This window comes from Lactuca virosa, chromosome 9 (assembly GCF_052849685.1).
Source record: "Lactuca virosa cultivar CGN04683 chromosome 9, Lactuca_virosa_CGN04683_v6, whole genome shotgun sequence".
NCBI classification, from domain to species: Eukaryota; Viridiplantae; Streptophyta; class Magnoliopsida; order Asterales; family Asteraceae; genus Lactuca; species Lactuca virosa.
In genome coordinates, this window is record NC_136434.1 from 149831975 (window position 1) to 149845462 (window position 13488).

Consider the following 13488-nt stretch of genomic DNA (forward strand, 5'->3'; position numbering starts at 1 on the left):
TGTAATGTTTTCTAATTTTTCTCCTCTAGCTTATTGTTAGTTTTTTTAGGGTAAATTACACGAATCGCCCCTCGTGCTTCGAAAAGCACGTTTAGTTCCTATTTTCAAAAATTAACTCGGACCGTCCCTCGGTTGCTTAAACCTTGCACGTTTCGTCCCTTAAATGTGTTTTTGTTGCAAATGTAGTCCACGCCCCATTTGAAATGACTATAGTGCCCTTGGATATTTATTTTTTACATTAATCTAATATTATTTATTATTATTTATAACTTAAAAAAACAACTCCCTATAATCTCTATCTCTCTCAGTTACGCTGTAAAATACCACAACCATCTCCGATGAAGAGACAAAGTCGATGAAAATGGTTGTTCCCTCCTTCTTTGTCATTCTCAAATCCAGAAATTGAAACTCATGAAGGTTTCGATTTTGATTTTGAGTTTCAGGTTAGGTTTGATTTTATTTCGATGGATTCGTTTTGGACCTAATTTCGATTGCAGTGAGATGTCATGAACTCGTGATAGATTGAAATTGGTAGCCTCGATGGTCGTTGGTATTCTTAAGACAGAGGGGGAGAATGAAGATACAAGATGGTGGTTTGGGGTCTGATTTTGGTTCACCGGTTTGGGGTTTTGGATGGTTTTCGGGAATGGGTGAGAAGAGGGAGACGAAAGTAGAAGAAAATTGGGGAAGGGGAAGGGGAATGTGTTTGCGGTGACAGGTGGTTGTGCCAGAGGAGTTGGTGCTGACACTGATATGTGGTGGTGCCGAAGGAGCTGCAGGTTTCTGGCGGCGGTGACGACTCCAACGAGGGCTTAAGATGTAGACCGATGGCCTCATCGGTGGCTTCTGGTCCGCCAGCAATGACAAAACCCTGGATTTCCTCAAACCAATCTTCTCCTGTCCCGATCTCCACACCCTCCTCATCCGGTCATTGCATCACAACCAAATCTTGGTGGGTCGCAACGGTATCCTAGTTACTTCACCGGAAAATCGAACCTGTTGAGTGACTGAGTCACCAGATTTTGATGTTATTCTCCGACGATCAAAAAAGAATGTAAGAGAAAGAGTAGATGTGTTTGGTGTCGCCGGAAAAAAGAGGAGGAGGTGGAGCTGTTTAGGTGGTTGTCGAGAGTGAGTGAGACAGAGGGAAGGAAACCGGGGAAAGGGAAGGGGAACGGCGGGTCGGTGTATATTTATTTTCTTCTTTTTAATCTAAAAATAATAAATAAAAGTTAAAAAATTATTAAGGGCAAAATCGTTTTTTTATGTCCGGAGGGATGAGGTGTGCAACTTTTAACCAAACGAGGGACAGTCTGAGTTAATTTTTGAAAATAGGGACTAAACGTGTTTTTCGGCATATGTATGAGGGACGATTGTTGTAATTTACCCTTTTTTTAATAAAGTTCATCTCTTAGTTGTTCAAAAAAAAATCTTAAAATGTGTAACTAAAAGTAATATGAATTCTTGAATCACATGTGCTTTTTAATAGTACAAAATATGTGCCACAAAAAGCTTTTCTTTTATTATGATAAATAAAGAAGTGCCACTAAAAGCTTAAAAAACTGCAGCGGCAAAAGCAAAAAATGTCACTAAAAAGTTTTAGTGGGAGCGTTTCTAGTGACACTTATTATGTGTGCCGCTGATTATTTAAGAAGCATCTAGTGGCATGTTTTTAGGTTTTTAGTGGCATGTTTTTAGGTTTTTAGTGGCACTTTTTGTATGCCCCTAAATAACATATTTTTTGTAGTGTATGTAAACTAGCAGATGAGAAAGTTGTTAATTATGCATCGTTACTAGATTCGTGAGAAACTGATAATTCTAAGATTATGACTTTGATCAATAATTCGGCAGTTATGTCAATCGGCACCCAATTGGCAAAGTATGATACATCAAAGAAATTTTGAGACACTTACAGTGGCGGACCTTAGTGGGGCATTTGGGGTCCCGGGCCACTGCTCAATTTCCGGCAAGCAGTGTAATTTTTTTTTTTTTGTTGGTTTTTTCTGTTAGGTGTACCCGCTTGAAGTACGAGGAACACCCCTACTAAAATAGTCTGTGTACACCACTGGACACTTGGATATATTGTACACTCAGTCTAACTTTGCAAAACAATACCAACCGGAGATTGAATTTTGAGCCCTCCAACATAATATTATGAGTACTTGTGAAATTTTATGTTACTATGTCTGAGTTAGTTTAAAGTTATGTTATAATGATGCTTTTGGTTATATATTACATAGTGTTTTAAGTTTCCGAACCATAGAACTTTTTTAGCCGTGTTGGGATTATTTAGGCATGAGTTTGGTTATTTATTTAAATAGTGTTTCATGAAGTTTTAATTTGGAATCATCTTTCATTAGACATCCATGATTTAATAGGTAATGATATTTCCTTTGGCATCCATGGTGCCCGCATTCCATATGACCAAGAGTCTATATTTTTGCCACATCTAAATAACAAGAAAAGATAACTTTATGGGAGTTTTTTCAATTATTTGAATTTATTAAAAAAATGATCGATTAAAACTAATACAACCATTGTTTCAAAATATTGATATTTTAGTGGAATCATCTTTCATTAAACATCCATGATTTAATAGATAATTATTATATTACATTACACATCAAATAAGGATTAACGAAATTATTTCTTTCACATTTTTTATCGTTATTATATAATTAACCATATGTAATTGTATTTCATTTGACATCCGTAGTGGCCACATTCCATGAGGAGTCTATATTTTGCCACATCTAAATAACAAGAAAAGGTAACTCTTTGGGAGTTTTTTGAGTTAATTGAATTTATTTAAAAAAAAAAATTCATTTAACATCCGCCATATTTTTGTCACATCTAAATAACAAGAAAAGACAGCTCTTTGGGAAATTTTTGAGTTATTTTAATTTATTAAAAACACATCTATATAACAAGACTCTTTGGGAGTTTTTTGAATTTATTAAAAAAACATCGATTAAAACAAATGTATATTTTATTTACAACCATTGTTTGAAAACATTGATATTTTAGTTGATCAGGTTTTATTAGTATAAACAACTGCAATATAAATACAGAGAAAAAATTTAAAACAAAAAGGTCCGACCTGCCGGATTCGAACCAGCGACCTAAGGATAGCTATGATCACACTACAGTCCTCCGCTCTACCAACTGAGCTAAGGTCGGAAGATGTTTTAGTTAAAATAAACAAACTAATAAAGAATATTAGTGTTTTATTATTTTAGTAAAAGAAGAAACAAGATATTGAAGTCTTAAAAACATTAGTCGTGTATTTGATTTAAATAATTTAATATTCAAAACTCAGTTTAGTTGATCGATTACGAGTTGCAAACAAAATAACATGGCTGATTGAAAGGTATATCAATCAAGTATTATCTTTTTGTCAATAGAAATTTGGGAAAAAATTGTTTATTTATGTATTCTTATATCATATTTTTATTTTCTTTTAATGCAATAATAATGTTCAATTTTTTTGATAAAATACTTGGTATTTCACAATTTTACCCAAATATTACTTTAAAGTTTCAACTTGATAAGACATTCACTTTTAAAATATACACAACTGTAACAAAAAAAATTGTTTTTATGCTTGAAATCTTATGGTATTAATCCGTTTTAACTGTATTAGAAAACAGACATTTTTGAAGATCCAGGTTGATGATTAAGGAAGCTCCATAAACAACTGACATAAATGATAAAAACCCCTTAATTTCACTCTAATGTCTAATTATATACACATAAATAAAATGTTAACTGGTTACATCCTCTTAACCCAACAAACCAAAAATGACTTATTTGCCCTCATTCAACTTCAACCTCCTCCGCTTCTCAATTCTAGACATATTAGCCGCCTCTCTCAACCCACTAAGAAACGCCCCATGCATAGTCGCCGGATAAAGTTTATTAGTAGCTTCTCCGGCGAAGAAAACTCTACCATCTCCGATGTTCTCCGCCAGTATATCATAATCATTTCCAGAAGCACCAATTCCAACATAAGAATAAGATCCATAAGAAAACTGATCCTGGCCCCACCGTGTGCATATTGCCTGAAGTGGGTCCGGCACTGCAATCCCTTTTGGATTAAAAATCCCCTTCAAAATCTCCATAACTCTTGTAACAGATTCCACCGGAGACATCTTTTCAAACTCAATTGCAGCTTCTCCGGCCACCAGAGCAACCAGAAGTGGCCCACCGGAGACAGATGAGTAGCTGTAGAATAAAAAGAACTCACCTCTCATACTTGATTTATCAGATAGATGACCGAATGTATCAATCTCGCCTCCCCAGAAATCGTAAGGAAATAAGATGGCTACTTTGTTTAATAACCCGAAACCTAATCTATCGATTGCGTCTTTCTTTCTTTCAGGAAGATCGGGGATGAATTCGATTGATTTCTTCTTTAGCACGCCTAATGGAACTGTACAGAGAACCATATCTGCGTGATAATCTTGTCCGTTTGCAGAGATTGAGACGCCATTAGATCCATATTCGATGCGTTCGACTGTTTGATTGTAGAAAATAGGAAGGTTTTCGGATAATGCTCTGATGAACAGATCGTTTCCTCCTGGAATGAAGCAATGATCACCACCCATTTCAAACGGATCATCTTGATCCCAGAAAACCATGGAGAGATTTGACATTAATGTTGCGTTTGCGTATTCTAGATTAGCTAAGTGCCAATCTAGGAGCATTTTCTCTTGTGGGTCTTCTGCTACTCTGTAAACTTGTCGGAAAGCTTCTAGAGCTGTACCTAATGGAACGTCAATGGATTTTGCTTCCTCCATCATTGATTGCCGGAGCTTGCAGACTCTATCCAGGAGTTTATTGAAGGAAACTTCAACTTTTGAATCGATTTCAGGGTTTACAGTTCTTCCATTGGGGAGATAAAGAGGGCAAATGTCTCTAACTTTGTGAAGAGGAAACCCTAGTTGTCGAGCTAGAACTCCGAGAGGATTGCCATTGATTCCGGTGAGTACACTGCCGCCTAGATCTGCTGCAGCGACACAATCGCCACCTGACATTTTCTTCGTGCGAACACGACCGCCTGGCCGGGATCTGCCTTCTAGAACCACGACTTTAAACCCTAGAAAAATCAATTGCCTTGCTGCTACTAATCCAGAGAGTCCAGCGCCGATTACGATAACATCACCTCTGGAAACACCCTCGGGGGGTTTCAATTTGGCTTCCTTCACGGCGGCGGCGACGCCGAAGTTGATGTAACCGTGTTCAAGGAGAAACGAGTACGCCGAGTCGACAAGGTTTGTGTGTTCGAGTCGGATCGCCTCCAGTGCATGATCTCTGGTTAACCAAACATCAACATTTGATCGCCACAGGGCGAGAATGTGGTTGCGAACGACGATGTAGTTTGATTGCTCAGTTCCGCCGATTGTTTTGACGACGTTGGCTTCAATCTCCTCTTCGGTCAGCGAATCGGCGGGGAATCCAACGGAAATCGCGATTAGACCCTCGACGTCGAGATCTGATGATATTCTCCGTCGACGGCGAGATGATGGGTCGTCGTCTTCGTATTCATCTATATCTTCTGTTGATCTGTTACCGGATTTATGGCGGATAACGCCCAGGCCGTCTACGGCGGCGGCGATGGATATCATCTCTGGGAACTGCTTCTTTCGACGGCGACGTTTTCGAGGTGCAGGTAGACCATCGGTGTTAACTGCAGCTTGTTCCATAAGTTCAACAGACTCACCGGTGGTTTGGAGGGTTGAGTCCGGCAAGACGTTGTCTGACGCCGTACCGGCAAGGGAAGGAGCAACGGTTGGGGTTAGGAGTGCGGGAGGATGGCTGATTTCGAGAGAAGTGTCATCGTCGCCGGAGGAGCCATTGTTGGGGTTGTCGGAGGCGTCAGCTCGGGATTCCGTCGTTTCCATGGCGGTGTCCATACTTACTATGAGACTGAGTGCAGCACGGCGGCGAAGTGGCTCCGATAAGAGAACGATTGTATATACCTCAATAGTGTAGCAAAAAAAGGGTTAGGCGCATTTATTTTATAAAATAATATATTTTAATTTAATCTTTGACACATAAGGTTTTATTTTGGATGGGCTAACCTCATAATAACCCTCAAACTTTTAAGAAATGTTCGATTATATCTTAAGTCCTATTTTATGTCTATAAAACCGCACATTTGGACAAAAATTGTCATAATTGGCCTTTTTCCGATTTTACCCTTTTATGGCATTAAGGGGTGTTTGGTTATAGATCAACACATGTTAGGGATGTTTGGCATTAGGGGATGTTCCGGCGACCTGCAACTTCCAGCGACCTTTCATGGTCCTTCTCTTATCGTCGGCGACAACCAATCGAGAGGAAAAGGAATCAGTGACGGGGTGGATCGGGAAAGCACCTCCGATGCTTGCCTGCTTTGTAGAAGAAGAAGAAGAAGAACGGAAGCAGGAATCAAGAAAAAAAAAACTTCAGAATAAATATTTCTCTCAATAGAACCAATATTTGATCTTTAGCTTGAGACCCATTAACCACCAGTTAACACCCTCTCCACTACCGTACCCGCCACGACCACCATCACTCTTGGGTCACTACCAAACTACCACCACCCACATCTCCTAAACAAAGCCTACACCACCGCCATCACAGCCAAGCAAAACCCTAGCCTCTATTTTTAAACAAACATAATCAATATTTCAAAGTATGTTCCCTATAAACCCTTACTTCTTTCTGTTCACCCGACCCATGTATTCAGACCCACATAACCATAAACGACCATCATCGAACATGCTAATGGAGACCTCTGTCAGATATGAGAAAAGCTGAAGGAAATGGAGAAACACGGAAGATGGGGTCTTCAAAGGTTTGACTCTTTTAAATTAGTTTAACACGTAAAAATTGTTTCATAATTTTCGTAGCTTCATCTAATTTCTAACATTCATAATGGAGAATCAAGGGATACACCAGAGCGATTATCGATTTGTAGGTTCTTGAATCATATTTTTTTTGTGAGTGGGTTTTTATTTTGAAAGTAAGAAAAATTAATCTTTGAAAAACAAGTAAGTGATTATGGATTCTCATAGGTGCTTTTAAATTTGAGCTTTGCATTATCTACTTTACAGTAAAAATTGAAAACCCATTTCTTGCCTTTACGACCTTAGGTTGGACATTAAAACTTCTAGGACAATATTTTTATCATCTGATTATCAATCTTCAGAGTCTTGCATTCATGCCCTTAATTTGGAAATAAAATTTCTTGAAGAAATACAAAAGGTATCTAAATTTATGTTGTATCAAGTATTGGGGACAGCTGAAGTGGTCGAGTGTGTATCGTTGTAGGCTATGCTAAGGGTCGTCGGAAGTTGCAGGTCGTCGGAACATCCCTTAATGCCAAACATCCCCTAAGATGTGTCAATCTGTAACCAAACACCCACTAATGCCATAGAAGGGTAAAATCGAAAATAGGGCAATGATGACAAATTTTGCCCAAATATACGGTTTCTGTGGACATAAAATGGACTTAGGATATAACCGAACATTTCTTGAAAGTTTGAGGGTTTTTATGATGAGATTGATTATTTAAAAACTATGGTTATTGTCATTATAGCCCAACGATCTTTAGTATATATTGGTTAAAAAGGTCCCTCACGATTTTTTTTTGTTTTTTTTGTTTTTTTTCTTTTGCTTTTTAGGGTTATGTACTTGTATTTTACCTTCTAATAAATGGATGAACCATATTTTAAGCCGGTTACAAAAATCTTATTTGACTTTTTATTTTTCTTTTTAAAAGAATAATCCATGTGGGTTTTTTTCTTCTAAGTCGGTCAACCCCTGCTTCTTTATTCCACTCTTCTTTTTTCTGCTAAAATCGCACAAAGCCACCCCTTTTTCTTTTTTATTCGATCAAAGCCTCCTTCTTTCTTGTTTTCCTTCCAGTCATATTGCACAGTCGTTGAGTTGCTTTAAAGTCGACAAAAAGGAGCGATTTTGTACTTGAAACCCAACGAGTCTGAAAAGGAACCAAAATTATGGAAGAGATTTCAGAAAATCGGGTCGGTCTATAAAGATGATTTCGTTGAAAAAGATCTGAAATCTATAGGTTTGTACAGAATCCAAGCTGGTTCAGCATTCTATATCGTAAATATTGCAGAGGGTCAGAGGCTACATATATCACTAGCATCGACACCTTTGAGAGCTCCGATTGGAGTGCTTTTCAGGTACCCAAATTTGAATGAATTTCTGATTTCGATCTACTTTTGCCATGAAACAATTCATTAACATAGGATTAAAACAATTGTTAAAAAAAAAAAAAAAAAAAAAAAAAAAAAAAAAAAACTTAACCGCTAAGTTATCTTACAATCTTTCTAACTTTCTATATAGTATACACGCAATCTTAGTCTACGAAAAGCCGTCAATTTCTTGATTTGGGAGCGAAAATGAGAGGTGGGTTTTCGAATATGGAAAAAGATAAACACAAAAGCGAAATCCGTAGCGGTTTTGTGGGCAATTTCGTTGAATCGTTGCCTGAGGAGTTCGTCGCAAATGCGTTGGCACTCATGAGCCCTAAGGATGTCTGTAGATTATCATTCATGTGTTCTGTTTTCTGATTTGCGGCGTAATAAGACGTCGTATGAAAGAAGTTCTTGCCTCCAGAATACCAGCAGATTTTGACGGAGGTAGAAAACGGCGGTAGTTCAGCCAAGTGTAGTTCGAAGGAGATGTATCTTCGTCTCTGCGATCATCTAGTCATCATCGGTGGTGGAAACAAGGTTGAATCTTGACCTCTTCTTTATAATTTTACTTATTTTATAGTAAATCTTTACTAGAATTTGGGAATTCATAATGATCCACCGATTTTGATTATTTTATGTTATACAAAATTGATATTTTTGGTTTTAATACTTTCTTAATGAACTGTTTTATTCTATTATCCCTTTATGTTTTAAACAATTTGAAACAATTGGATGTTTACCAAATGCCACATGGCATATTAAAATTGATGATTAAGGTGTTCACCGGGTGACCCCTTCATATTTTTGATAATAACCTTTTAAAACGGTAAAATATAAATACGTACCCCTAAAAGGCAAAAAAAATCGCGAGAGACCTTTTAAACCAATATACTAAATATCGTTAGGCTACAATGACAATAATCCAGTCACTGTAACCCAACGATGTTTAGTATATTGGTTTAAAAGGTCCCTCACGTTTTTTTTAATTATTTTTGTCCTTTAGGAATACGTACTTGTATTTACCTGCTAATAGAGGGATGGACCATGTTTTAAGCCGGTTTACCGGTTACAAAAAGCTTATTTAGCTTTTCATTTTTCTTTTTAAAAGAACAAATTTAAAAGAATAATCTATATGGGTTTTTTCCTTCTAAGCCGGTCAACCCCTGCTTCTTTGTCTCATTCTTCTTTTTTCTGCTAAAAGCGCACAAAGTCACCCCCTTTTCCTTTTGATTCGATCACAACCTCTTTCTCTCTTGTTTTCCTTCAATTCACACTACATAGTCGTTGAGTTGCTTTCAAGTCGACAAAAAGGAGCGATTGTGTACTTGAAACCCAACAGCGACTCTGAAAAGGAACCAAAATTATGGAAGAGAATTCAAAAAATCGGGTCGATCTATGAAGATGATTTCGTTGAAAAATACCTAAAATATAGAGATTTGTATAGAATCCAAGCTGGTTCAGCATTCTTTATCGTAAATATTTGAAACATCCCAAAAATACGGTCCAAAAATTTCGTTTTAAATCATTAATAAAACCACACTTATCAAACCATTTTATCAAAACATAAGTTATAATATCTCAAACATTGTTATCAGAGTTTAAAACATCAGAGTAAACATCCCAGGCTAAAACATCTTGGTGTGTGCAATGCAGTCATCTCAAGCTCTTCTCTTTGCAACTAGAAGTACCTGAAACCAAAACTGAAAACCGTAAGCACGAAGCTTAGTGAGTTCCCCAACCTACCACATACCATACACATAAGCACATATATTGGGCCCCCACCCACTACATCGGGCCCCACCCGGCATCGGACAAATCCGACATCGGGCCCCGCCCGGCATCAGGCCCCACCTGGCATCGAGCCCTGCTCGGTATACATATATGTTTCTCTTAGGCCCCGCCTGTCTCTGGGCCCCGCCCGCTATACACATACAACAATAACATATAATCATATTAGCATATAAAGAAAACATACTCTAAATGTATTTCCTGTCTTAAGGCCTCGCCTAACTTGGGCCCCGCCCCTGTCCTGCTACTGATGAGTCATGGAACCCCGTCCATACTCAGCTAGTAATGAGATACGGGACCTCGCCCACACTCACCTCCCTACCAGGCACATACAAGTATCACACAGACAACAAGTATAATCTATCATGCAAACATTCCTCGGGCTTGCCCCGACATCGGACCTTAGTCTGGAATAACATACAGATAAACCTTCCTCGAGCCCTGCCCGGCATCGGACCGAAGTCCAGAAGCATATAAACATTCCTCGGGCTTACCCTGGCATCGGATCGTAATCCGGAACATATAACATAGTTGAGACCAAGGGCTAACCCCCGAGTCTTCCTATCATGCATAAACTAAATGAGCCGACATTGTTGCCTTAGACCCATACAAACAAGTGGAAACTCACCTCGTGCTGCTGAAGTCCCGCGGATAATCCTCTGGCTGCTAACTGGCAATTCCCCGAACTGCTGATCCTTCGGCTCCCCGAGCTATCAGTACGGAAATACACTTAGTCAAAACCCAATAGTCCTTACTTTGGGTGAAATGACCGTTTCACCCCTGGCCCAACAGGATTCACACCCAAGGCCCAAAACTATCAATCCATAAATATCCATCAATGACTTAATTTTCCAAATTGGGCCCAAACCCTTACATGGGCCTTTCCCCAAAGGCCAATTACTTTTCTAAACCAATGATTTTCCAATGGCCCAAAAGTCCAAGCCTATTGGGCCCAATCAAGGCCTAACTACATTGGGCACACTAAGGCCCAATTCATCATTCAAGGCCCATTAGGGCAAGCCCAGCAAGGCAAGCCCAACCAGAAGTCCATTACTCTAAAATCCCTAGTCTATTATGAGCCCAAACCAAAAGACAAGTCCAATATCAAGCTAGCCCACAATCAAAGAGTCCAAAACTTGCACAGGGGTTGCTCAGATCGTGAGCCCTTCATGCTCACGTCGTGAGGTCGTGGTTTCAGTCCAGGAACTTTCTCGACTACGTACTCACGTCGTGAGGCTTCATTCCTCACGTTGTGAGTGCAGATCTAACCAAAAATGAGCATTAAGCTCTTAATCCATTAATCCTTAACATAGGACAGTTTATAGGGTCTTCCTTGACCCCAAGGACCATAAAAATTGAAGCTTTTTAGTCAAATATGTCCAATACATGACTTAAACACCAACTTGGGTCAAAATGGAGTAAAAAGGTCCAAGACTCAAACTTGGAGTCCAAAACCATGACCAAAATCCATATCTGAGATTTATAAGGCTTAAGATACCACCATGATCCATAAAAGTTGCCAACTTTATGGATTCCATGCATGCTGACCAACATTACAAGCCATAAAATGCATGGAAACTTAGATCTAGCAAGCAAGGAAAGGAAATGTATGAGCTTGAGGGCTTACAAAGGTCCAAAAGCTCCACAACTAGCTGATGATGAAGCCAAGAAGCTAACCAATGCACCACCAATGATCTTCTTCTCCTTAATGAGCTTCAAAGCCTCCAAAATCTCTTGAATAACACCAAAATGACCAAGAACTTCAATGGGGGTTGAGATTAGGGTTTCCAGAGGTCTTGGGAGTGAAAGAGGCTGAGGAGAAGCAACCCTAATCATCTTATACCTTTAAATACCTAAAAATTAGAGTTTTGGAGCATCAGGCGCTCCTCACGTCGTGAGCCTTAAATGAACTTGGTCAACAAGTCAACGATCCCTCACCCGAACTACTCCAACTTCAAACGACCATAACTTCTTCGTTTTAACTCCGTTTTTGACGTTCTTTATATCCACGGAAAGGTGGCGAGAATCTCTACACATCTATCAACTTATCCCCACCTCAAAACCTTCCGAACGAAAATCCAAAACTCATAAAGAGCTCGAACTGCCACTTTACCGATATATCCCCTTGGCTCCACGACACAACCCAATTCCTGGATCACCTCAATTACATTATCTGTACCTAAATGGGTCTAGATCTCTCTTTCCAAAGGCCCTAAGCCTTAAGATAACCCATCTTCAGGCCACAGTCTCGAATTAGGAAAGCGATTCGGAACATGGCGTTACAACTCTCCCCCACTTAAATTAGATTTCACCCTCGAAATCACTCCTTACTAACACCCATATCCCAATAAATGATATGAGCAATGCAATCTATGATTCCACGCGTAAAACGATCTTCTCAAGACAACTGAAATCCATGCCGAACCTCCATCACGAAGAAAGCGAACTTCAAGCTTCCGTAAATCACTTCTGCCTCCCCAGAGTCTGAGTCCATACTGGTCCGTCTCCCTGACAGACTGCCCTCACATAACTATCTATAGAACAATTATACTTGACAGAAGGCTCAGATAATCCTTCAAGTAGAAGATTCATCCCTGTACGATTAGACTCATACGAGAGTTGCGCAACAGGGTCAAACCAATTACTCTGAGATTATTCAACCGAACTGTAAGTGACTTAGTACCTTCAATAAAAAAACTACTCCACACACAAAAAAATCCTCGCATCGCTACTCCTGTCCGAACACCATGCTGCCTTTTATTCGCTTTCCTAATAAACCGAGACCACCATGGTCCCAACTGATCTGCCATTATCTGGAATACCAGACTCCCACCCGGTTGCACTAAAGAACACCCTCTCTATCGCTCCCAGCGACTTCCAAAGAATCTTCGGCTATGGAAAACTACTCTATCCATATTGCGACTCCGGGCTTTATAACTAGGAGATACGGGCCTCGCCCATACTCTGCTATCTAGGAGATATGGGCCTCGCCCACACTCCGCTGACTAGGAGATACCTGCCCCCGCCCACACTCCGTTATCTAGGACTACACCGGTCCAACTCCACCTCGAATCCTATCGAACTATCCTTTCCTGTTTCCGATCATGCAAACTAGGAAATACGGGCCTCGCCCACACTCCACTGACTAGGAGATACGGACCCCCGCCCACACTCCGCTAACTGGACGCTAATGAATGCTACGACTATCCCGCAGTCTTACAACACTCTAGCACTATCTGCCAACCTTGTGAATGCTATGGCTACACCCGCGGACTTACAACACTCTAACACTATCTGTCAACCTTGTGAATGCTACGACTACACCCACAGACTTACAACACTCTAACACTGTGTGATAACCTTGTGAATGTTACGGCTACACCCACAGACTTACAACACTTCCCACACTGTCTCAACCGCTGACTACCAACCCCAAAACATACAATGTCGAGTGCTCAAGCAGTCTAACATCCTGACTAACTCGCGTCCT

At 39.7% G+C, this 13488-nt stretch overlaps 1 protein-coding gene and 1 non-coding gene across 2 annotated transcripts; both read right to left on the minus strand.

The window, feature by feature from the left end:
* Positions 1 to 3094: 3094 nt before the first annotated feature.
* Positions 3095 to 3180, minus strand: TRNAY-GUA (transfer RNA tyrosine (anticodon GUA)). The gene is given in 2 exon segments: positions 3095 to 3130; positions 3144 to 3180. It is a non-coding gene; the product is annotated as a tRNA-Tyr (tRNA).
* A 523-nt stretch (positions 3181 to 3703) lies between these two features.
* Positions 3704 to 6009, minus strand: LDL1 (LSD1-like 1). The gene has a single exon (XM_079071258.1). The coding sequence runs from the start codon at positions 5913 to 5915 to the stop codon at positions 3807 to 3809; it is 2109 nt and encodes a 702-aa protein (XP_078927384.1). The 5' UTR covers positions 5916 to 6009; the 3' UTR covers positions 3704 to 3806.
* Positions 6010 to 13488: the final 7479 nt, after the last annotated feature.